At 30.9% G+C, this 26,251-nt stretch overlaps 1 protein-coding gene across 9 annotated transcripts in view; it reads right to left on the bottom strand.

The window, feature by feature from the left end:
* Window positions 1-3,910: 3,910 nt before the first annotated feature.
* RBM46 (RNA binding motif protein 46) overlaps window positions 3,911-26,251 on the bottom strand; it is a 56,738-nt gene continuing 34,397 nt past the window's right edge. For 4 of the 9 annotated variants that reach the window (XM_031941371.1, XM_031941373.1, XM_031941374.1 and 1 more), the window contains one exon: window positions 3,911-4,324. In XM_031941371.1, the coding sequence (XP_031797231.1) occupies window positions 4,125-4,324 (200 nt within the window). In that variant the 3' untranslated portion in view covers window positions 3,911-4,124. Of the gene's footprint in view, window positions 4,325-4,478; window positions 5,428-9,954; window positions 10,019-26,251 lie in introns of those variants that run through there. The other 5 variants (XM_031941375.1, XM_031941378.1, XM_031941379.1 and 2 more) reach the window with 4 other exon arrangements.

The raw sequence follows: 26,251 nt of genomic DNA, 5'->3' as shown, positions 1-26,251 counted from the left end.
ATAAGAGAATCCAAATCAGTTCCAATTGATCTGTAATGAACAGAACCAACTACACCCAGAGAAGGAAATGGGAATTGAGTATGGACTACAACATAACATTTCCATTCTTTCCCTTATTGTTTGATTGCATTTTTGTTTTTTCTTCTCAGGTTATTTTTACCTTCTTTCTAAATCCAATCTTTCTTGTGCAACAAGATAACTGTATAAATATATATACAAATATTGAATTTAACATATACATTAACATATTTAACATGTATGGGACTACCTGCCATCTAAGGGAGGGAGTGGAGAGAAGGAGGGGAAAAGTTGAATTACCCATACATATGTATTGTATATAAAAAGCTATAAAAAATTTTCAAGCCCAGACCACCCACAAAAGATTTGTGTAAAATGAAGCAGCAGCCAGCTCAGAACAAGAAAGCAGAGATCTTACCTTTAGCATGCCTACTGGCATTGGATAATATACATAACAAATGGAGATAATACATGATTAACAACACGATACATATTTTTAAATATGGTGAGTTGTTTACAGAGTTTACCACCTCCTGACTGCTACACATAGAGATTCAATTCTGAAAGATGGCACCTGGTCAGAATATCAATGTACTGGCTGCTTGTGACACAAACCCAGTATAAGTCAAAAAAATAGCATGTTGTTAAAAAATAAATAGGGATCACTGAGATACGATATCTAGATTCAGTGAAGAAACAATTTTGCTCTTCTCTATCCTGATGAGGCAAAATCTTTTGTGATTCAGAAAACAAAAACCCCACTTTAATCATTCTTGTTATTCACTAGCCTCTAAAAATGTCAAAAAAATATCCAGAACTAAATGAATGCTCCAAATAAGTCTGTTAGAGCACAGTAATATTACTAAATCTATATTCTTGGAAGGTGTCTCTCAATGTGGCTCAATTATTTTACTTTTTTTAATGAAATTTTATAGTCAACTCATATTGAGAGAATGTATTCACTGATAGTAGTCTTTTTTCAAACCATTTATCTTACCATGCCTCCTCTCCAAGTCTTCTTCTTGTGACTTTGAAATTTAGAAAACCCAATTTAGAGTTTAAATTTGTCTCAGTTACTTGTTTGATACTAGGTCCAGTGTCGTAGACTGTCAAAATCTGCAATTTCAAGCAATGAGTAAAAGAAAAAATGAATTGCCCATATGGACTATATGAATACCTAGAAGAAATAGGAAAATAAAATAAAATAAATGAAAAGCTCTAGAGGAAAGAATTGGAAGGATAAGTAGCCTTGGTTTGTTGGAGGTAAAAACTAGTAAATCTTAACCAAGAAAATGGAATCTTTAAAACTAGAAAAACATTTAACAGAAATGAGTTGACTCCATAAAATGAAAACAGTTATAACAAAATTTATAAAATTGAAAACAAAAAAAATTGTAAGAGACATGGTGTGTAAAAACCACTGATCTGGAAAATGGATCAAGGAGAACTTATTTAAAAATCACCAGATCCCTTAAAAAAAACTATGGGTATTTTAATAAGAATAGACAAAATATTTAAAGAAATTATAAATATGCTAGCTGCCCAAATATTTTAGAATCACAAGTCAAAAGAATCTGAATACAGAAAAAATTCATTGGTCGTCATCTACAAGAAACCCTCAAAAGAAAAATCCCAAAAATTAGTTATGTCAAAATTTAGAAATTCCACATCAAAGAAAAAAACACTGCAAGCCCCTATTAGCCACAGATCATACTCATGATCATCTCAGAGCAGCAGTAGCTACTAAAAACAAGAGATGCAACATTCCAAAAGGCAAGAGATAAGCTTACAAGAATAACCAATGTTAGAAAGCTGTACATAATTTATTTTGAGTAAAACAGACCTTTACTGAAATAGAAGACTTTCAAGAGTAAAATATTAGCACTGAGTAGGAACTTTGAAATACAAAGCAAACAAGTCCAGAAAAACTTAAAAAGGCAACTTTGAATAATTATAAGGAACTGATGGATTATGTAAAATGATAATATCCAAATTAAGGGAGAAAAAAACCTTTTCTCTCTTCAGAGTATACTGAGAAAGTTAAATATGAATAGAGCTACATAGGGTGAAATGGTACTATTTCAAGAGTTTAAAGTGAAGAGAAGGGAGGATGATAAAAGAAATATAAGCACAGGAAAAAGAATGGGGAACATATAACTTTTTTCATGATATATAAATATCAAGAGGATAGGGGTGTAGGCATTAGTAGAACTTTAGCATTAATAATGCTAAGAAAGCCTTTGAAATATTTCTTGAAAGAGGAGATAAGCAGGGCAGTTTTGAAAGTAAAATGTGTAATTTATAATAAATAGCAAATGCTATAAAATGGAAATTCAGTCCTCTGGTTTTTATATATATATATATATACACCTTTTTGAGAGGTGAGGGTAATGTTCAACTTCAGAACTATAAAAAGAAAAAGGATGTTCAAAACATTTTTAATAAATAGAACAACTAAGTTAATCTGTTTCCTTTGGTTTGGGTTGCTCATTAGCTACTTCATTAGCCAGTGGCTGAGAAGACAAGGAAAATGAAAACCCTAGGTCAATCTCACTAGAGTGGTTCTTCACAAAAGAAAATGACTTTAAACTTCACACTGGGACCCGGGAGGAAAATGTTACTAAAATTATTAAAGCCACAGATATACTAATTTATACAGATCATAAGAGTATTATATTTGTCCTTTAATACATATGGAATATTTTTATTAATGAAAATCACTTCAGTTAAGATTTCCAGTTGAAAGACATGAATAATGCCAAGTATGGTTTAGCAGAGTTGAAGATAGTCCAATTTCCAACTGAAAAACATACTGCTTTGAATTGTTTTGTTTCTTTTTTTTGTTTTGGATTTTACAAAGCAACTGGGGTTAAGTGACTTGCCAGGGTCACACAGCTAAGTAAGTGTTTGGCATCTGAGGATAGATTTGAACTTAAAAGTCCTCTGACTTCAGGGCCAGTGCTCTATCCACTGCACCAACATGCTATTTTAAAAAGAAATGCTTCTAATTATATCTTCACAGGACTGCTTCAACAAATTCTTCAGAAATAACAATAAAAAAATTGGGGAGAGAAAGAAAATAATCAGCCACTGAAGAAAGGTTCAACCACAAGTTATTTTTATGTACGCTCAAAGAGGTTTACTGCAGCAGTGTTTTTGTGCAACATCAACAAATTTTTATGCAAAATGTTAGATTCATTTTTTATGTATGTATAAATTGTGATTTCTTTGCAAGGGTTCCCTATTTCTCTCCAAGAAGAAATAAGGAAATGAAAGAGAAGTAAATAAGAACTGTAAATAATTTTCAGCAATCTAAAAAATTAAAACAACAGACAGATGTTAAGACACATGTTAAATTTAATGTCAAAGTGTTTGAATTCAAGTACAGAAATTAAACAACACATGATTTCAACATTAAAAAACCATAACACTTATTCCAACTACTATACACTGAATATCACAAACTCAAATAAAATAACTATAGTAACTCAATAAATTAACAGCAAAAATTATGATAATTTTTATAACAAGTATTTATTAACTAAAATACTTATAATGATTTTCAAGGACCACAATAGTAAATTGTTTTTTATTTACTACTAAAAAAATTTACTTCTTAATCTTTTTCTCTCATCATTCTCTGGCCACATAATGGTTAGATGCTTCTGGTTAAATAACTGTTTTAATCTCCAACACTGTAAGTGATCCTTGGTAACTAAATCTAATATAATGTCTGCATGTGTTACAATATTAAAGATATGCTGGTTGGCAAAAGAATTATTTGAAAAACATTTAACATAAACCACTGGGTTCTACTGCCCACTCTTAGATCAGGAATTGGTAATACTTAAAATCCAAAAGTTTAAAAAGAATAGTAGCCTACTGAACCCTAATTCAAGGGAAACCATTGAATAACTTTTGTAAACTTGTTTCTGATAAGTTCAATAAACATATGCATGTTCATATGTATCAAAGGTTACTATATTGAAATAAACATTTTTCCTTTCAAACCAAATGTGCGAATCCGATCTAAAAATAAAACAGTATTTTAATCTGTAAAGATTTTTTACAAAGAAAATTTTACATTAATGTTTACAACATCTTCTTCAGAAGAATGAGGCCTGATTGGAGATATATAGTCGTTGTCCAACATGGCTGCCATTAGCAAGCGATATTGTTGGTGACAAGGGGTAGCTTGGATAAGAATAAGGCCTTGATGTATAAGGAAGCACGCTGGGTGTCCCAGAAGAGAGGGTAGCACTAACAGGGGAAATACTATTTACTGAGCTGCGACGGAAATTGTAGTCTGTAAATAAATACATGAACAGTTACTTTGCATATCTTTATGGATACAAATTTAATTCAAAGAGACAAAGCAATGAAACACTAATCACATTTTAACATAATATGTTCTAACACTCAAAATCTTGATGTTATTAGTAAAGATTGTTTCAGCCTGCAAAACACTGCAAATCTTGATAGCTTTTTTTTTATCAGTTAGTATTATTTTGCCCTTCATTGACACAATTCTCCAGAGATTTTTGTGGGGGAGGGGGACTTTTTTGCCATTAGTTTTTGTGTCTTTTAGTATTTAGGAAAAGAAAATGTCCAATTTATCTTGCTCCATAGTGAAGCTTTATTTGCATTGGATTTGATACTGAAGCTAAGGTGTATAGTCTCAGAGAAAAAGTTTAAAAGGCCAATTCATTTTTACTTCTTTTATGAATTATGGTTATTAACACTTAACTAGCAGAACACCATTCATCTTCCTGGACTACTGAAATATTTGGTGTTTACAAAGTAACTACAAATATTTCATGTTTAAAATACTACTATATAAACCTTTTATACAACTCAACTCACCAATTTAAAGTTGTAGTACTATTTGTCATAAACATATCAAACTAATCACCTCTTAAAATAAAACTTCAGTCAACCATAATCAACTTATAGTATAGAAAAATATCAAAATGTTGAAGCAAAATGTTTAAAATTCGATTATATTTGCAAAATTATTATTCCACAATAAACACACATATCTTATTTCCAGTAATTTTCCTGCATCATTAATTGTAATTTAATATATATCAACGACCAAATTTGTAAATCCTGAACTTTCCAAAAACTCAACTATGCTCTTCAGTGTAGGATAAGCCTAAAAGGATCTGAAGTAGGCTATAAAAAGTATTATTTCCAAAAGGTATGATGTTATCTAGGAATGGAAGAAAAGGACAAATTAGGTCATTTAATGCACAGGTTAAGGTTTACACTGTATTAATTTCCTATTACTATAAAGTGAGGCACCTAAAATATATATAAGCATTAACTTAATGTGGCCAATGAGACAATGTTTAGCCAACAGGAATGAGACCGACATCAGGAATAAGCTCAAGCAACATCAGAAAGGACCTAGTTAAGAAAAAGAAAAATGCAAAAATTAAAAATTAGTTATCAAATATTCAATTTTAGTATTTTTAGTATTATAAAATATATCTTCATTGTATTTTATTTCATTCATGTATATCGCACCATTAACACAGGAAATGAAATGATTTGGACTATAATAAAGAAATATATTTATAACAGGTTCACTCTTTCATTTGGATTCATATTTATTGAAGGATTTGTTTTCATTTACCAATTAACAAGATGCCTTTAGAAATCATGGTGAAAAAAAGTACTACCTTCTCCCATGCATTAACAATTCTTTCTTGAAAAGTTAGTTACAAAATGAACTACATTAAATAAATCTAAATATATTAAACACAAACATTAAGATGAGATAATCACAAAAGTAATTTTTAAATCCTACCACACACATCAGTAATATTGCTAAATTTGTATGAAAAGTTATTAAAACTACTTTCTGGTAACTATTATTACCAAAGTATACACTTTTTGGATTATCTATCATTCTATAACTTTTTTGAGAACTTTAAAAATACGTAAATGTAGTCTTCTTTATCAGACTACTAAAACAGAAACATCCTTGTATATTCCTGAAACATCTTGAAGAACAAATCTTCTAGTCAAAAAAATTATATCTGTCCTAAGAGACATGAAATGCAAAATGTGGAAAGAGAAACAACTTGTGTGGTGAAAATTTAAGAGTATAAAATGATTTTCATCCAATTCCATTTCATAGGAGGAAAAATTCAAGCTTTTACACAAGTGATTTGTCAGAGACTATAAAAGTAGGAAAGAACAGAATGGTGAAACCCAAGTTTTGATTTCATATTCCTCTCAGTTTTTAAAAGTAAAAGGTTATTTAAAGTAATAGTTTTTTTGTAATTAAGAATGTTTAGAGAAATGATTGCATTCACTCCTAATACTAATTTACTCATATTACTACCTTGTGTAGTTATGTTAGACAAGCCACTTATAATATGCCCAATCTTCCAAATGATTGGACTTAACCTCTAGAGTTCTATCCTTCAATTAAAACCCATGATTTTTGGTGCCATCTTATTCTAAATGAAATCTAAAGAAAATGGGCAGAAATGTATCTTTCCTTAGAACTTTAGTTCATGAAAAATTACACCTTAAAAAATTAAGAATTCAAGACAAAAATTTAGACCAGAGGTTATAAAGATCTTTAAAAGTAAACAATAACAAAAATAAGTGCCCTTTTGAGATATTTATCTCCTAATGAGACAAAACAGAGTGTATTTCAAAGAAAAAAAAACACTATGGGTGATTTAAAAATATTCATTAAAATATCCAGACTTAAAAGTGGTAGGGACAGAAAAATAAATTCACTTACTATTATTATTAGGGAACACTTAGCTTTAAGAATCTCTAAAGGCTAACTCAAAGTTGTAGAGTTTCAAAGCTACAATTACTTCTCTAGGTTGAATTCAAAGAGAAAGAAAACAGAAGATCAAAGTCTCTGAAATTCTTGAGAATTTCATTACTAAATAAATGCAAAGTCCTCATGAATACTAACTATATCCTCCTTAGCTCTCTTTTTTACTCAAGCTATATTCCTGTTTGTTTTAATTTTCTATTAACTTTTCTAGAGACAACTTTGCATTTTCATGTTTAAAAAAAGTACTATCCAATATTCTTCTGGAATTCCATAATATTCCATCTTTAAGTGTAAACCAGTTAAACTGAAATATTTTGATGAACTAGTAATTAAACTCTCCCAAAAGAATTTTAGAAATGGACAAGACCTTAGAGTGATAATTATCAGATTTTAACCCAATCACTAAGAAAACTCTGACCTAAAGATTAAAAATTTGTCCAGAGACACACAAGCAAGAATTCAGGTCCCCTGATCCCAATAATAAAAATCCCATAGTAAAATGGTAGATTATAACAACAAATTATTGCCTAGTAGTTCCACAATCCTACCCATGACTTCCTTCAAATATCTGAAATGAATTATTTCCCATCGCACTTCAATAGTCAATTTAAATTTTGGTTATTACTAGCTCTAATAACTGGGCTTCTTATAAATAAAAGGACTTATTCATAGTCTCAAATGAATTTGGAAAAAGGAATATTCCTAATATCTATTAATATATCCTGAAGCAAAAATCACTGGAATCTATATCCTGAGTATACCACAAGCATAATAGATTATCAGTATTCTCTAACTTCTGATATTTTTTTAAACTGTTTATCAGTGCTTCAGGAATTCCCTAGATGATTTTTCTCAAATAATTCTTATCATCCATTTATACTTTTAAAAATTTATCTTCTATCCACATGGGCCATTTTATACTCAGTAGTAAGAGAAGATGACTTCTTTCTTGTGATGGCTTCCATTATTTTTACTTATTAGCCAAGCAGAACTGGGTTGTTTTGTTTTTGTTCATTGACTTGTCTTATCTTTTGTACCCATAGAACACATGGGGGAAAGGAGTAGGCTTCAGAAGTCTCTTAAAGGAAGTTTTCCATTTCTAGTAGATTATTTTCTTTTAAAATTATTTCTTTTCTTTTCTTTTTTTTATTTCATAGCCTTTTATTTACAGGTTATATGCATGGGTAACTTTATAGCATTAACAATTGCCAAACCTCTTGTTCCAATTTTTCACCTCTTACTCCCCCCACCCCCCCTCCCCTAGATGGCAGGATGACCAGTAGATGTTAAATACATTAAAATATAAATTAGATACACAATAAGTATACATGACCAAAACGTTATAAAATTATTTCTTTAGGTTTTTTTCTAGTGGCCCCATTTTAATTAATTCCCTTTTCTATTGTTTAATAATTTTATTTTTGTCTTGCTTTATAATAGATCTTTCTCCTATCAGAATGGTGACTTTAGCATTCCAGGGAATATTTTAATAATTATGAATTATAAGAACATAAACATGGTATTAAAAGATAAAAATAAAATGCTTTTCCCCAAGGCAAATGTAAATTAATAACCTCCTATTGTTTCCTTCCATCATAATTTTAGATTTTATTGTAATGCAGTACAAAATATCCATTATTCAGAATCACTTTTTACAAATATCCTATTAACAAGTTGTCTATAACCCACAAAATTTCATTCTCATGTACGTCTTCATATAATTTGGAGTTACTATATTTACTAATATATTTTCACCCTCTTCACTACTCTTTCCATTCTAGTACAAGTATAATAAGAAATGTTAAGACTCCCCCCTCCAACATTTTATCATAAATGGAAGATTTGAAGAACTTCCTATTTCTATTTTGCCTGAGAGGAACACAGCAGTTCCCATAAGTCTCCATAAATACTTTTAAACATTTTTTTTGAAATTTCAACTCTACAATTAAAATATATTTTTCAAATACTCTATTAATTTCTAGAATAATATGGTAGTCTGGAATTATACTCATCAGGGGAATGAGAAAACAGTATACCATATTACTTATAATCACTATCCTTTAAAATTTTGATTTAGGTGTCACAATATTTGCTAATGAAAAATAACCATTTCTGTATAGGCTTAGAATCAAAATGCCTGCTTTTATTTTCAAGCTTAAATGTTTATTTTTCAAATATTAAAATTTTTCCATGGAATTCTTTTAAAATGATTTGATTTTAGATTTAAAGATTTTATTTTTGCCTATTGATTTACATAAGTATAGTCTAGTTCAAAGATGGCATTTTTATCTTTCAAAAACTAAAGTTGAATAATATGTAACAAAATATATATATATATATGTATGACCAGCATTTATTTTAGTTTTAAGTCTTTTTGTTTTCTTGGTCAAGATACTACTAGATACTACTTTTAGGGATGTGCCTGTGAATAAAAACACAAATTCAATGGAAAAGAACATTTTAGCTACTAAAACTATCACTGTTCACATTTCAGATTGTAAGGGGAGCAATGTGTGTTTAACTATGAATTTATGGAAACAAATATATCCATTAGTGGTATTGCTTTAGGAACCACTATAAAAACTAAGCTAAGTTCTTGTATCATAATCATCAATCTCCACCCCACAATTTTAATTCCCTACATGTGTAGTAATATCACATATATTTGGTTTGGGGTTTATTACTGATTTTCATATAATGATTTCAGATTTTTTCCTCTTCATATATAACAGCAAAATTATACAAAAAGCTGTTAAGAACTAGCTGTAATACTAATGCATCTGTCATGTAATTTCATCGCTTTTCAATAAAACCACCATAATCTATTTTCAATGTACAATGAAAATACAAAGTTATAAAACAAATCCTATAATTTATTTTATATTAAAGATATTAACAACTGCAATTTAATAAGAACAAAGAGAAGTCAACTTTTATGATAAAAAGAGACTAAAATTTAATTATACCAAGATAGTTATCAGCATTTCACTTGACAGTTTTTAGCATTTATTTTCATGATACTGGCTTTTAAAAAGCCAAACACATCGTGTTTCTTCAGCAACAGAATATTTCAACAACAATATTTCTTCAGCAACAGAATAAAATATCCCTAGGGGTATGTTTCTTACCTCTTAATTTATTTTCTCCAAATTCTCCTACACAGGTCCAGGCTGAAGAGATTGTGTTCCCTGTCTGTAAGCAGGGAGACAGAAAAGAATTGAATCTTTAGGATATGTTATCCCTAACTGGAAGTGCATGGAACCCTGGCAGCTTCAGATTTAAAAAAAAAAAATTTTGAACCACTTGAGCAGCAAATAAGAAATTAATAGGAAGAAACAAGTTACAGTCATGCTTTCTCAAGGACTACAGAGATTTACTGCAGAAGAAAGTGATATTTGAATCTGCCAAACAGAATTAATGAGGTAATAAATTAGAAGAAAAGATTAAATTTTTCTCTTTAACTTTTCTACACAGATAAAAATAACAGGCTAAGAACTGTAGCCAAACTAGTAAGATAGAGAAAGAATTAAAAATATTTAAAGAAATTACTAGTTTCAGACTTCTCCTAATGGCAAATATTAAAGACACTATTGTAGCAAATCTGAAATATGCAAAGTGCAGCTGGATAATATGGTGAAATCTGCTTGAAAAGTAATGAAAGACTGCCTGAGTACTCAATACTCTTGGCAATAAAAGATATTCTGCCTTAAATATTTAAAAGCTCTCCTATGTAAGACCTAATTCAATGCAAATAATAATACACAATAAAGGACAATTACTTAAAAGGTTTTCTCTTCATGTCCATAAAAAGCCATGGTTTAATTGGTCCTCCACGTTATTTTGCTTAAGATTTTAATTAGTTTGGAAGTTTGATGATCAATAGAATATTCTAATTTTATATATATTCTTCATAAAGAAAAGAACTAGTAATCTGCAGTTCCTAAGATGTTTAATTTTAATTAGTTAAATATCTCTACTAAGAATTTACAAATATAACAATAGAATGAAAATGCACAAAAAGACGGTGATATTATAAGTAACCAAAAAGAATTAATCACTGATCATGAAATAAAGATACCTAAGAAAAAGAATAGAACTAAAAAAAAAATTTAAGATCTTCAATCCTATGACCATAATAACCTAGGCTAGTGACAATAACATTATAAAACAGATTTTAATGGAAATTCTCCCAGAGGAGCACTAGAAATGGTGATAACATATGGGAAGAAAAAAGTCCTTTCTCTCTTTTTAATGTTTACAGCAGCTAACATCTGGGCTCTGGAATTACTTTAATTCATATGAAATCAAAGAAGTTAGATGGTAAATATCTGTGTCAAATTATTTAAACCTGTGTCACTAACAAACTTTTATGATCAATTAAGAGACTGACAATATCTAATGCAAAATTTTTATTGGAGGGTTAAAACATGATACTTCTAACACGCTTCTATTCATAACTTCATTCTTTTCTCAAAGATCTTATGAGAAATTTTGAAAAAAAATGAATTCAGAAATGGTCTATTTTATTAAGATATAATGCAAAGAAAACTAAAAAAGAACAGTTGTTTTGAGCAAAGTGCTCCTACTGCTACATTTGTTCACAGGAATTACTAGTAGAAAAGGAACAGGATGACCTTTAACTTAAAGACTTATAGAAAGAAGTAAAATCCTCTTAATATTCTGATTAATTTGATTGGTATCTTCTATAAAATTCAAATTTTTAATATAACATTCCCACTTTTCTAGTATTGTTAGGAATTATAGCCCAAAGGTCTCCATGACAGATCCATTTTCACCAGTGTTGATATATGGGTACAGTCTCAATACTTTACAGTATATACAGTTAGAGGGTTACTAGAAAGAACCCTCAAGTAGGTATAGGTAGACTGAAACAAATTGTAAAAAAATGAAATTATGAAGAACTGAAGTGAAGAATGTCATCAAAGAAATAAATAAATAAAAATAATCTGGGCTAGACTTGTGGAAAGAGCAAGGGATAACTTACTGGTATCCTGACCCCGTGAACAGAAAGTAAGGAAGGCCCCTAGCATGTTGGGTGGGATCTCCTATAACAAAAATATGGAAGGTCATAAACAAGAATCACATCAGATATGAAGAAATGGATAGGCTATGATTTATTATCATTAAAATTATTACAACCTCCTCCCAAATCAATGAGATCACAGATCCACTTAAGTATTTGAGCTAGGAAAAAAAGTAAATAAACTAGGTGAAAATCTCATCCTTTTTCTCAACTTCCAAAAACCTTTATAATAGAAAGGAAATTTTGCATGGTCCTGTTTAAAACTGAACCTACCTCACAGGATGAGTACTTTACAGGATAGAGTAATGAAGAAGGACAAAGGTAGTTAACTAACAATGAAGATGAAATGTTTCTCTGATTTTTATACAAAGCTGTCACAGTTATTTTCTCTTTTGAAGACAGAAAATAACTGAACGTGCAGGATTCCAATGCACTCCAAATGAGGAAAATAGCAATATCCTGAAGTTTCAGTTTTTTTTCTGCCTCCATCAATATACTGGAAAGAATTCCATCCCCTCAGTCTAGACCTGTGTAGGAGAATGAAGGAGAAATACAATGCTATTATAATTAAAGCTCTCAAATAATATGTAAAATGGGCTATCTTAAATTATCCATACTTTATAAAACTGTTGTAGATGGCAATAAAATGTTTTATTCATATTAAATAGCTGTAGACTATATGTGTTAAATTTAAGTAGCAGTATGACTCAAAGTTACAAAACTGTACTTAAGGTACACATAAAGAGAGTCATTTCCCAATAGCTAAGTAAAGGACATAACAGTTTTCAAAATTATAAAATATTGACATGATGAAGAATTGTTCCATATTACTGAGAAAGAAAATATTCAAATACCTCTTAAATTGCATCTCACTCCTCCCAAAATAGAAACAAATGACACTCAACTAATCAAATGTCTTTGTGAACTCAATGATTTGGTTGATCTTTCTAAGGGATGGGATGGCCAGGCCTGCCTCTCCTACACGACTCCTCCATATTCTCCCACAACTGACATGCTCTAGGCCTTCCTTGCCTTTTCCAAATATTGTGAAGGTAACCGTACCGCACATGGGTTTTCCAACTGTCACTCTTCATACATGCCACATGCCTAGGCTGTCCTCTCCAATTATTTTTTGAAGTTCTGTTTTTTCCCTGTTGTAGCTCTCTTTATTGCCGTTTTTATGAAACTTCTTTTGAGATACTCATCTTAAGTATCACAAAGAAGCAGTATTTTTAATTCTTTAGAGACTGTAGTATGTTCCCATGGTTCACAGCTAAACCACACTAATAAACTTTTGGTACTAAAATTAGCTTTTGTTACTAGGATTAAAAAGGAGTTTTATAATTTTCTTAAGACATCTATCCCACCTTCTCTATTCAATGTAATTCTGGATCCAACTCATTTATATTTCCATTTGTACTGTTCCGGTTATGTATACTAATAATCATACTCTATAGATGAAGATCAAAAAAGGTATAGTCAATGTAAAAGGAGCCAAGAGAAGATAGCCACTAAACGCTACTGATGGAACCACAAACTGATATGAATTTTTTTGCACAATTTGGAATCACTATGTGAGAAGAGGTTAAAGCAAACTGTTCATACCCTTTGACCCAGTTATACTACCACTGGGTGAATACTCCCAAAAGATCAAATACAGGATAAGAGATCCCATACCTAGTCAATATATTATGACAGTACTTTTTGTGAAGGAGGAACAACTAAGGGACAACTAATTGTTGGGAAGTAGCTGAACAAGTTGTAGCATAGGAATATAACGAAATGTCCCCACCATATAAATGATGAATATGAAAGATTCCAAGAAACTTGTAAAAAATATTCATGAACTGTTGCAAAACTAATTAAGCAGAACCCAACAGAATGAACATACATCCCTTGTTCACTATTCTACAGAGACCCAGACCACTAGACTATGTTTCACATTCCATCCAGTTGCTATCTCCCTACTGCTATTGTCCTACTTCTAAAAAGAAACAATTACCTTATCAGTCCTTTAGAATTCATGCCCTCAAACCTGGGGAAATTGATCCATCATGGGGCTGAGTGAGTCATGACTGAATGCAAACTAACAGCCAGGTAGCCACAGACCACTTTGTCTCTCTCATCCACCCATCCATGAGAACTTGTCAGTTGTTCTACCATATATGTACTACCAATTATTCCCCACCCCTGAATTTTCATTTCTCATCTTGGGCAGTAACTCGATACAATCAAATATTCCTTTGCTTCTTTAGGAAGCATGTCAACTGACAAAGTATTCCTGTGATTTCCTAGACTAAAAATTCCTTCCTTCCTTTAACCCAAGTCTTTGGACTCCAATCCAGTATCCTTTCTAACATAACACACTATGTCTCCATAATACCGACTACTAATGCTCTTAATAAATCCATAAGCTTCTTTTTCTTCTAATCACAAAAAAAAATCCCTCCTTCAAATCATATTTGTATATATGTGCCCATATACATTGTTTCCTCCCCCTTAGAATGTATACTCCTTAGATTAAGAAGCCCTCCTCACTTTTTTCATTTGCAACCTCAGGATTTAGCACATGCCTGTCACATAAAAAGCATTTAAATTTTTTTCATTTCTTCATGCATACTTACAATCATTAAAATTTTTTAAACCAATTAAAAAGGCAGTTTATCTTATTGTAATGTCTAATCTAGGACAGAAAATAGATTTTAAAAAATTTTCCCAGAGGTAAAAAGAACAATGAAATTTAAATCAAGTGATAGAGGTCAAGTCACTTAACTACACTGGATCTCAATTTCCTCTTCTGTTAAACTGGTTATATAAATGTTTCTAATTACCTACCTCTTACTGCACACTGCACTGTAATAAAAAAAAAAAGTAAACCTTCTAGAATTACAGAAATGTCACTATTAGTCTACTAACTTGGTTTAGTCACTTCTAACTCATCTAAACTGGCCCTCTATGATACTCAAAAGGATCTGTGATCATACTGATCTGGAAGTTCCCTCCAAAAATATAATACAACTAGCTAGGAGGTTGGTAAGAAGATAGTGGAAGGGACCAGTCAGTAATAAAGTAAAATATGACTAGACTAGTCATTTTATCTGGAGATAATTATATTTCAAGTTTTTCTGTCATACAGAAAGATCAAGATGGGTTTGTGCTTTCATAATAGGAAGTTTGATAGTATAAAGGAAGTGGAGGTGGGAGAAATATCACTAAAGGAGTTTTATGATTTCCCAAAAAGAACACAGCACACTTCAAAAATCTCTTGTTCAGGTCAGGACCCAGTTTACCCTTTTGTACTTTCTATCCTAAATAACTATAATAATTAAGTTTATAAAGTGCCCAACCAAATGCATCTAGACAGTAAAAATTCTTCATCATTTCGCCTATGAAATCACAATTCTATGAATAATAATAGTCTCTTTCAGGAAGCTCTGCCATGTTGAAAGGCTTGATCAGTCAATACTCTGTCTTCTACAAACAAGAACTTCTGAGGGTCTTCACCATCCACAGGAAATGCTGCTTTATTTGAGAGGTTGCAATAGATCTCTTCAATCACAACAGAAGACACATCTGGCAGGACAATGAAAAGGGCTTTTTCTGTCCTAATTTTTCTTGAATGTCCTAATTTTAACCTTGAATGATTTGGCATTAAAGCAGCATTTTGCTCTATTAAATCAAATGGACCACAAAACAAAGGTTTTGCCTTTATCTACGTCTTTCGGTCAGTTGTGAGATGATAATATGTTCCTTAAAAATGGTGACAGTTTTATTTCTTAGACTTTACCTCTTTTCTCTCCACTTTATTAGCCAGCCCCAATTAGCATAGTTACTCAACATATAACTCACATTTATCTAGCACTTTTAGATTTACAAAGAACTGCTCTCACAGAAAATAAGTAATACAAGTTATTATTCCTGTTTGACAAATGAGGAAAATTAAGATTGGGGATGGGGTGTTAACAAGGCTAAGTACAAGAAATAAAACTTTAACCCAAGTCTTTGGACTCCAACCCCATACCTCTTCTAACATAACACACCATGTCTCCATAATACTGACTACTAATGCTCTTAATAAATCCATAAGCTTGTTTTTCTTCCAGTCACAAAAAAAAAAATCCCAAGTATTAACTCGGTGTTAGGTACCTTGAAGATTCTATACAACAAATAGCAAAATTCTATGTTGAATTAGAGCAAAACAAAGTGTAAAATACAGACCATGCTTAAAGAAATTGTAACTGAGATAAGATTTAGGAAAAATAATATTGCTGGGAAATAACCAGAGACAAAATAAATGACAAACTGCCAAACTGTGTGATTTATACTATACTATCTAAGTGTTACAAAATTTCTAAAAATTGACAAATTAGTATCAGCTAACACAATCTGGGAAGGCTCAAGGCTTGAGACATATCCTAAAGAACAGATGGAGAAGAGAAGAAAAGGTCAAAGTCTTTTCAGGCAAAAGATAAAAGAATTTACAAACGAGAAAAGCATAGTACATATGAATAAAAGCAACAAAACCTGAACAGAGAGTACGTATTGGGCAGTTAAGGGAGAAGATGGGTCACAATTCTTAAGGGGAAGTTAGGGATTTAGATCCTAGAGACAGGAAGCCATGGCAGATTTTTCTAAACAAATCAATAATATAAAACAGTGGTTTAAGACAATTTCAACATCCCAGAAAGCACTGGACTGGGAAGGGATTGTAAGCAGGGAGAATTATTGAGTATTTTTAAAAAATTCACAGAAACAATGTTTAAGAAACATCAGTAGAACTTCTGGTTTTTCTTCCCGGGTTATTTCTACCTTCTGAATCCCATTCTCCCTGTGCAACAAAGAGAACTGTTCAGTTCTGTACACATATATTATATCTAGGATATACTATAACATATTTAACATGTATAGGACTGCTTGCCATCGGGGGGGGAGGGGGTACAGGGAGAGAGGGGAAAAATCGGAACAGAAGTGAGTGCAAGGGATAATGTTGTAAAAAATTACCCTGGCATGTCAAGAAAAAGTTATTAAAAAAAAAAAAAACATCAGCAGAGTGGTAGTAATGGGATTCAGGAAAAAAGATATTACTATAAACCTCATTAAAAATCATTACATATGGGTTAGCACAGTAAGAATAATGGAACAATTTAGATATTTGTTAATTATAAAGGTAGAGGTTAATAAAAGAGTGAGAATAAATAATAAAGTAAAACATTATAAAGGGGACGAAAACATAATAACTTGTTAACAAAGTATAGGAGAAATAATAAAAATAGAGAACAGCTCCAAGAATTTAGTACTAGGCATCTGAGACAAGAGTAATGTCAAAAACTTGAAAAGTATATAAAAAAGATTTAGTCTTAGGAAATTTTTTTTGTTACATTGGGAGATGATTATTTTATCTTCTTCACAGAGTAATAGTGTTTGTTTTATAGCCACTTTTAAATAGAAAAGTCAAGTTTGGTTAAGGGGCTTGGATAAGATATATACAAGAAATAAAATGGTCAGATTTATGTGGAATAGACAGGATCCTATTTACCATTACTCAATTCCATTCTTCAAATATTTATGGGCATAGGCTACCACATTATGCTAGGTATTTGAGGGAAAAAGCAGACTTAAAGGAGAAGGTACGTTTGGATGTAACATTTTTGGGGAGTCAGAAAGTACAGTTGTGATGCTTGACTGAAATGTTGAACACCACTATGTTCTGAATACAACTAAACTTTCAGTGAAACTTAGAGTATTCCCTTTTTTCTGATCCCAAGTTCATTTAAAGAAGGAAAATATTTTTATGAATAATGATAAAATGGTTCTTTTATAACTTATTCCTAAAATAAGCATTATTCTTGATTGTATACTGTATTTATGTACTCAAAACTATAGTTTCCATGTTATATCTTTATTATTATTAAGCATCTACATACTTTTTGATGCTCTTAAAGACTTTCTGAAAAATATTGTGTCCTACTCATATTGCTCAGGTTTTTGAAGAAGTCTCTTAGATCTTTACTATCTCAATCTCCAGATTGTCATTGTTTCATTTATTCTCCTTCAAACTATTCTCAACTCGTCATGGCTATATTTGATGTTTTCTTAAATGCTGACATTCATCCCTGTTTTCAACTCAACTCTGTCCATGTCTCCCTGGTCTATATACCCTGCTTTCCTCCTGTTCTCTTATGTTTCCTCAAACTTTCATAATCGCTATGTCCAGAATTTAGTTTTTACAGTTTTTCTCAGTTTACAGTATTCCTTCCTTTGATAAACTGACCAAACATAAAGTTTCTTAATTAAACTGTGTTTTTGTTTCTATTTAATTCTTCTCATGGATATTCAATGTCCAAGTCTTCTAGTGCTGTTGACTTTACAGGATCATCCATCTAGAGCTGGAATACATGTAAGAATTTATCTAGTTCAATGTCTTATTTTTGCAGGTTAAGACTGAGGGCCAAAGAAGCTAAATAAGCTGAACCACGATACTCAAGGACCAAGTGTCAAAGGCAGAAATGGAGACCAACCTCCTTGAATACCAAATCCATCACCTCCTTACCCCTGGGGTCCATGATCTTTCCACTGGATGACAAGTTTAGTTTTTCTAAGATCTGAATAACACGTTTTACCACATCTTGCTTCTATAGAAAACCATTTTAAATAAAATCCCTAATATATTTTGCATACTTCTTCATGAAACTACTAATTACAAAAGTCCAACATTTAGATGACAATAGAATCATTACAAATAAAACCCAAATGGGTATTTCTAAGTCTATGAATCACTTCCAATTCAAACATTCTGGCTATGAAGCAAGATATGCAGTATTACCAAATGACATAATTATGAATATCCACTGAAATCATCTAATACAACCTCTTCTTTTGAAACATGAGAAAACTTGAGGTGAGCTCAGAGGCTGTGACTTGTCCCAAACTGGTCAGGAACAGAGATAATATTAGACTCCTCATCTCTAAGCCCTTGTCTTTTGTTCTAATACAATGCTATGCTACCATTTTAAAAACAAGGGCAAGTATCTCTTTCCTCACTGTTTAACTAAAATCAAAAATTAATGAATTTAACAGTGGGACAGCAAAACATCTAAAAACCTACCAAAAGTATAAGTTGTCTTCTCTCTCATCATAAAAAATATGATGTTGAATCACAAAAAGAATACAAGGAGAAAATGAAAAAATGAACCATACATGCTCCTTAGAGTGGTGGTTCATTGTGGCATCTGAACTGATAAATCAGATAACATGTCACAGTCCAAAGACTTCTCTTAGTCTGAAACTTTTATGAATATCCTTTATAAATTTTTAATTATTAAACTTAAAAATGAGTTTTACAACAAGGAATATCTGAACAGTTAACTTTTAAGTATCCATACTATACATGTAATATCCTTGGAATGCCTTTAATATACTTATATTTATTTGAATATAGGTACATATGATGTACTGAAAATTCACAACAGTCAAACAAAATAATGATGGTATAAAGATTTAATCCAGAATGGAATGCAAAGACTTGTCTTCCCCATAAAGCTGTTTTGTTCCCTAATTAATGCTAGAAAAAGGAAGAATCATTCTCCATAATGATACAATGTATGAATCTAACTAGAATTTATGGTTGCTGTCATATTTAAATCATTAACTTCATTATGAGTGGAGACAGTGATAAACAGTTTGATTCAGCATCATCTCCAGTACTATAGCAGCTGGGTGTTCATCACAGGTCCTACTAGTTTAAATTTTATTTGGAACAAGTGTAAATAAGCAGCAATAATATCACAAAAAAATTAAACAAAAGCGGCTGATAATTGATTTCTTGAAAGTATGGATGGCTATCAGTAACTAAAAATGGCTACAATAAATTCATTTCCAATGATGTGATCCTTCAAAGACTAATTCTTCAAAATAAAAGGATAGTACTATACCTATATTATAAAATCACTGATATAAAAGTAAAAAATAAATAACAATTTCGTATGTCTATGAAAACAATGTCATAATCCTACTCTCACTAAGACTGAAGCTACATATTTTTTATAAATCCAACCCACCAGGGCAGAAATCATTAATACTGGTTGGGAGACTGGTTCTGAAGTAAAGATTTAGAGGTACTTAAAAGAACAACAGATACCTAGGAAAATTTGGTTCTGTCCCTAGTCTATTGCTTCAGCTTGCTTTTCATCCTGATAGCCTCTTGATAGCCTAATCAAAAAGATTCTTGCACCCATAGTAGCATGCCGGTCTCTCAGAGATATTAAAAAGTATGTAGATGTATAAATAAAGAAAAGGAGGATCAAAGGTAGATAAAAGAATGGCAGACATGCAACAAGTTAGTAGATCAACTGAGGCAAGGAAAAATGGGTAACCTAAGCTGTAAGGCACAAAGAGTACTACCATATATCGAATTAGAAGGGAACTAGTTAGGATGGATGTTTTTCTCTAACAGATTACAATGTAAGTGAAAATATAACAACATATAGAATATATAAGCAAATAAACAAAAAGAATTGTTAGGGAAAGAAAGAAATTTTCAAACTTGTCATACCTGCAAAATTAATCATGTTATTGTTTATACTCTATTGTCTACTCAGAAAACAGACTGAAACACTGTAGAAACAAATTTTTTAAAAATTATATTTCATGATGGGATTTCAACAAATGCAAAGAGGCAATTACAGGCTAAAATTCAGGAAAATGGTAGCTAGGAGTAGCTCATTATTTGTGAGTTACATTATCTATTCCGAAATAATTTTACCACGAAAAATTAACATAATATTAGAATTTAGTTTATAAAATGAATATACTGACTCCTCAGTCCTTTGGGTCTTTCTACAAAAAGAAGTAGAATGAATTAAAACAATCTAGTAAATTTAGAAGGAATTTTTAAAATTTTTAAATTTTTAAAATGCATTTTAATACCTGTTTTTAGTTTTACTTTTATAAATACAGTCTACAATTTAAACCTGTAGAAATAAGTATGGTTCTGAAATACTTGATCATTACTATTCATCAAACTATCAAAGATGTTCTTCAACATATTAATGTGTAACAACCAAACACTAACAGATTTCTAATGATCGTGCTGCCATGAATAAAAGTTGAACAATCTTTAGGGTAGGAACTATATATAGAACTATTCTATTGTTAAGCATATAAATTTCATATAGTTTCTTTATGTGGATAAAATAATGAGTAGAGCTACAGCAAATACATACACATAAATGTGTATGTATATATAATACATATATGTGTATATATATATGTTTTAGTGAAATTGATAAACAAATATTTATATATGATAATAATGCAAATTATAATTACATAATCAATTAACAATTAACTAAAAATGGTATAAATTTAAAGATCAAGAAGTTAATTATTGCTACTAATATTCTTGTCACTTAAAATTTTTACTAACAGATTTCAAGGTGATAGCGGGTACACTTTAAACATTTCAAAATGCTTAAAAGCATAACTGGCCTCAGGTAAACTCATCAGAGATGAAGACAGGACTCCAAAGCTTCTTCTTTTATTCCAGTTTCTGTCTCAGTTCAGTGTTCCACTCACTAAAGTCACATTACTTCTCATTTGCAACATATAACTGTCTATGAATAAAACTGTAAGGGCCTACGAAATATCTAGTAGAAGGTAGAAATTTAAAGCATGTCATACTAAGATAAAAATTTACATACCATAGTGCAAACCAGTGGATGTCAAATATAAACTATAATTAAGCAATTTTCAAAGAACAATATAACCCCCTCTCTTTTAAAATAGATTATTAACAATAAAATTGTACTAAATACAATTCAGAACCTATAGTCATATCAATTTTCTACACACACGTTATATAAATACCATATATATTATAATTCATATACATGTTAGCTGGCAAAATTAAACTGCTGCCATACAATTCATCAACACTAATATAAAGTATTAATTATGGCATTTGATATAAAGAAAAATAAAGCAATTATTTCGAAGAAAAAAATACTAATACCAAAAATATTTAAATTAAATGATGTTGAGATTTAAAGAAAAATGATAAATATTACAAACTAGTAAGCATTATGTTTTTCTTTAGAAATTTATTCTTCAGTTACCAAAATTATAATAGGAAATAATCAAGACACTAAAAATAAGCAAAATTCCTAACCATAGAATGAATACTAAGCTGGCTGAACACTTCATGTAATTATTTTCTTGGACATGTTGTTTCAAAAAATAGATCTGTGAATAGTTTTAATTTTGGTCAATTGGTAAATTCAGCAACAACAAAAAATGCTTAGGTTGAAACAAACAAAATGGTTGAATAACTAAACTGTTTATTCTTAAAAGATTTGGAGTGATGGCAATACAATTTTTATTTAATAACTCAGTGGGAGATTACAATATAATTTATTTAATAACTCAGTGGGAGGGTTTTTCTAATATTTTGGTTTTAAACTAAGTATAACTAAAAATAAATTGAAGTATCTCTTCAATCAATAATATAAAGAATTCAATGATTTATCTTGGATCCTTCATATCTTAGAAATTCTAATACTTTTAATCAGATTTCAAATGCTTAAGATGGAAATGGCTTGAATGTATATTTAATTCAATTCCATCAGTGTTCTATCTAGTGAGTTAAGTTGAGTCCAGAGAAGTCAAGTGATTAATCCAAAGTGACCCAATGAGTTTATGAGGGGTGTAGGGGGACTAGAGAGCTCATCTCAATCTGAGACCTTTCTAATACAATTCAACTTACTATTCATTTAGTTCATTAATGAAGTACATTCTAAGCTTAAAAGTATAGATAATACCAATGTTAAAAAAAAAAAAAAAGATTCTTTCCAGAAAAAAAAAAATCAAGTGTTCAAGATGTGCCTGTCATGATCCCATCTGCCTCAAAGACACATAGTTGAGTTAATGGAATTTCTTTCTACTCACAAATTGGTCACCATTAAAGTAAAGGAATGTACAAAATTTTACCATTAACAGCTACATTTTATTTTATCAAGTGAATTTAAAATCAATTTGAGAAAATTATTCTTTGAAATAATAACATCACATTATAAAACTGGAAATAATATCCATTTCTTAAAATAACATTAAATATGACTTAACTATTAATAAAATTACATTTCTTTATATTTCTAAAAAAACTATATTATTTAGTCTTAAATATTCTTGAAAATAACACTTCTAAAATAAAAAAATTGGAAAGACATGATTTATTTCAAAATGATAAATAAGTTAGATAGAAAGAGAACAACTGAATTGTTTTCCTTCTTTGCATTTCTGCCCATCAATCTGGAAATAATGATATCTCATGAAGTAGAAATGAAAGCACCAATTAAATGTTTCAGTTGTTATGATATGAAGGCCTTTTATTTAAGTACAGGTTTCTTTCTCCCCTGGAATGTCTCCTATTACATCACTTTTTGACAAAGTCAACAGTGAAAATCAAAAGTTAGACTAATGGAACTACAGCTAAAAATATGTAAGGGAAAATAAAGTCTAGCACATGGGAGGAAGCTTCAGAAATGGTTTAGAATAACCAGAAATTTCATGTAAGATATTAATAGTGTATGTCATTTATTATCACTTTGTAGGTACCAAATGTCCTAAGTACTGACATTTTTGATAAAGGAAGTACATACAGCCAGTGTTGCTCAACCAGAGATAAGATTATACTAAAAAAGAAGTTTTATAAATGATAAAAATATATAAAAGAAAAAACATATTGACACATTAAAGTCAAAAGTAATCGACTATTACAGGAATAAAGTGGCCTACTAAAAAGATTTTTAGTAGAAAAACCAACTATCTACAAAACATGCAAGAGAAAAATACCCACAAATACACATTCTCTATTTCTATGAGGATTGTTAAACCTTCCTGTTGATGACAATGTGTACTGCTTCCTCACACACACAATTGAGGGGTCACACAAAAAAGCAACTTTTCTTATTATATTGGGAGAGAAAAGAATGGGGGTATCCAAAACCTGCAATTTCATGTGCATAAAGAACTCTTAAGTGAGAAGACCCCCTCCAACAACACTGGCCTCAGTGGTTAAGTGACTGGACCAAGACAAGATAGGTTTTTCCAATTAAAACAAGTTTTCTACCCAATGATCCTTCATGCTGCCTTTCGAATTTTTTTTTTTTAAATAAAGGTGCAAAGTTTGACTTGCCTGCTCTTTAACAAGAAGGAACATAAAAATCTAGGCAATACTTAAGAGCAAATATTTTTTTAAAAATGAATTTTAACTCCATATTACAGACACAAAGCACAAAATTAAGGAAATGAGAAGGAAATGAAAAAGAAGAGAAAAATGAAAAGGGAGAGAGAAATAGAAATAAAAAGACAGGGAAAAGAGTAAAAGAGGAGAAAAATGAAGAGGAGGATAGAGTTACAAACACAAAAAGGAAGAAAAAAGACATTAAGAAACAGCAAACAGAAAGACATACAGAAAATTCATGTTCTTAAAGTCTATTATTTAAATTAAGCAGTTATTGTTATGTGCTGATCTAAGTTTTGGCTATCAGCATACTGTTTTCATACTTTTAAAGCTTTGATTAACTGGAGTGCTATCTTTTAAAGTTCTACAATTGCTTGAATCTTTTTACCTTTACTGAAGTCACACCAGGTATACAAATGTCATCATTTTCAACTATAGCCAGAGCAATATTGCCTAGAGGCAAAATGGCATATAGAGCATCCTTTTCTAAACATTTAATGTAAGATAAAAAAGATAAAGCTGCTATCAATGTTCCAAATACTGACTTGTTCACTTGCTTACTTCAAGTACATATATACAGTGGGAAAATTTGTTATTCATAATACTTATGTATAGAGTCAATTTTTTGATAACATTTAATGAACACTATGGATTTAACTGCATATGCTTGATTTCCCCCAAGTTCTCCGGATCTTTCGTCAATATAATTTTAACTTCCCAAGTCTTAAATATCTTTTAAGTTAATACCACATTCAGGAACTTTCCTTCACTCTCCTTTACCTGCTACATCCAATTAGTTGCCGAAATCTTGTCAATTTTGCCTTCACAAAAATTGCCTAATCATTCTCTGCTCCACTCACAAAGCTTTTACCCTTACTCTTTTAACTTTCATTCTCTCAACTGGACTATGGCATCAATCTTATGATTGGCATGTCTACTCATAGTCTTGTCTCCTCTCCAACCTATTCTGCACATAGCCTCCAAAATAATCTTTCTAAAGCAAAAATGTAACTTCATTACTCCTACACTTCAAAACATTTACTGGCTCCCTAGTGCCTCTAAGAAAAAATAAAATACCTCAGATTGGCATTTAAAACCAGGCTCTAGTCTATATTTCAAATTAAATTTCCATTAATAACTTTCACAAACACATATTTAACATGTATAGGACTGTTTGCCACCTGGGGGGGGAGAGGGAGAGAGGGAGGGAGGGAAGGGAAAGTCGGAACAGAAGTGAGTGCAAGGGATAATATTGTAAAAAATTGCCCAGGCATGGGTTCTGTCAATAAAAAGGTATAATTATGAAAAAAAACCAAAACTTTCACACACTACAATTTAACTAAAGGGGACAACTTGTTTCCCAGATTCAGAATTCCATTTCCCACCTGGATAGCATGTTTCACATGCCCTTTAATTAGAATTCCTCTCTTGTTTATCTACTAATCCTTACCTCCCTTCTAGGTTCAAGTCTAGTGCCATTTCCCATTGGAAAATTTTTCTATGTTCCTGTTGCTTGAGGCTTTTCTCTCCTTGGATTATCTTCTATTTCTTCTGTCTAAATAGCTTAATTTATGTTCCATGTGTATTGCAAATAATAGCTGCTAATATAGTCCTTTTTTATTTTTTTGGCAAGGCAATTGAGGTTAAGTGTTTTGTTCAGTGTCACATATCCAGTAAGTGTTAAGTGTCTTGAGGCCAGATTTAAAATCGGATCCTCCTGACTTATGGGCTAGAGCTCTAAACACTGCACCACCTAACTATCCCTGTTAATACAGCCTTGATAAGTACACAAAAGCAATGTTAGAAGTCTCAGGGAAACAAAGCAGAAGCAGCCAAAGTTCAGAGAAAGGATATTCATTAGTTATTTTATAATGGTAATAACCAATGTTTTCCCTCCACTGTAGTTTTATAAACTAAAAAATAGTAAATGCAGTGGAGGTCTAGTGAGTTTTCCAAGATCATTCCATGCATCACAAAAAGAAATAGAATTTATTTCACATAATTTTCAAGTCTGTAATCTTATACATAAACTCAATTATTCAGTTTTTAATCCACTCAACTCTAAGTTTCTAAATATACAAATTGAGGATATGAATAACTTATGCAATCATATTAAGATGGAAAATGTACCATAATTGACAGA

The sequence above is a fragment of the Sarcophilus harrisii genome, chromosome 6, assembly GCF_902635505.1.
Source record: "Sarcophilus harrisii chromosome 6, mSarHar1.11, whole genome shotgun sequence".
Taxonomy (NCBI): domain Eukaryota; kingdom Metazoa; phylum Chordata; class Mammalia; order Dasyuromorphia; family Dasyuridae; genus Sarcophilus; species Sarcophilus harrisii.
Note: the sequence above shows the minus strand (reverse complement) of the source record. Positions and strands in the feature narration are given on the sequence as shown.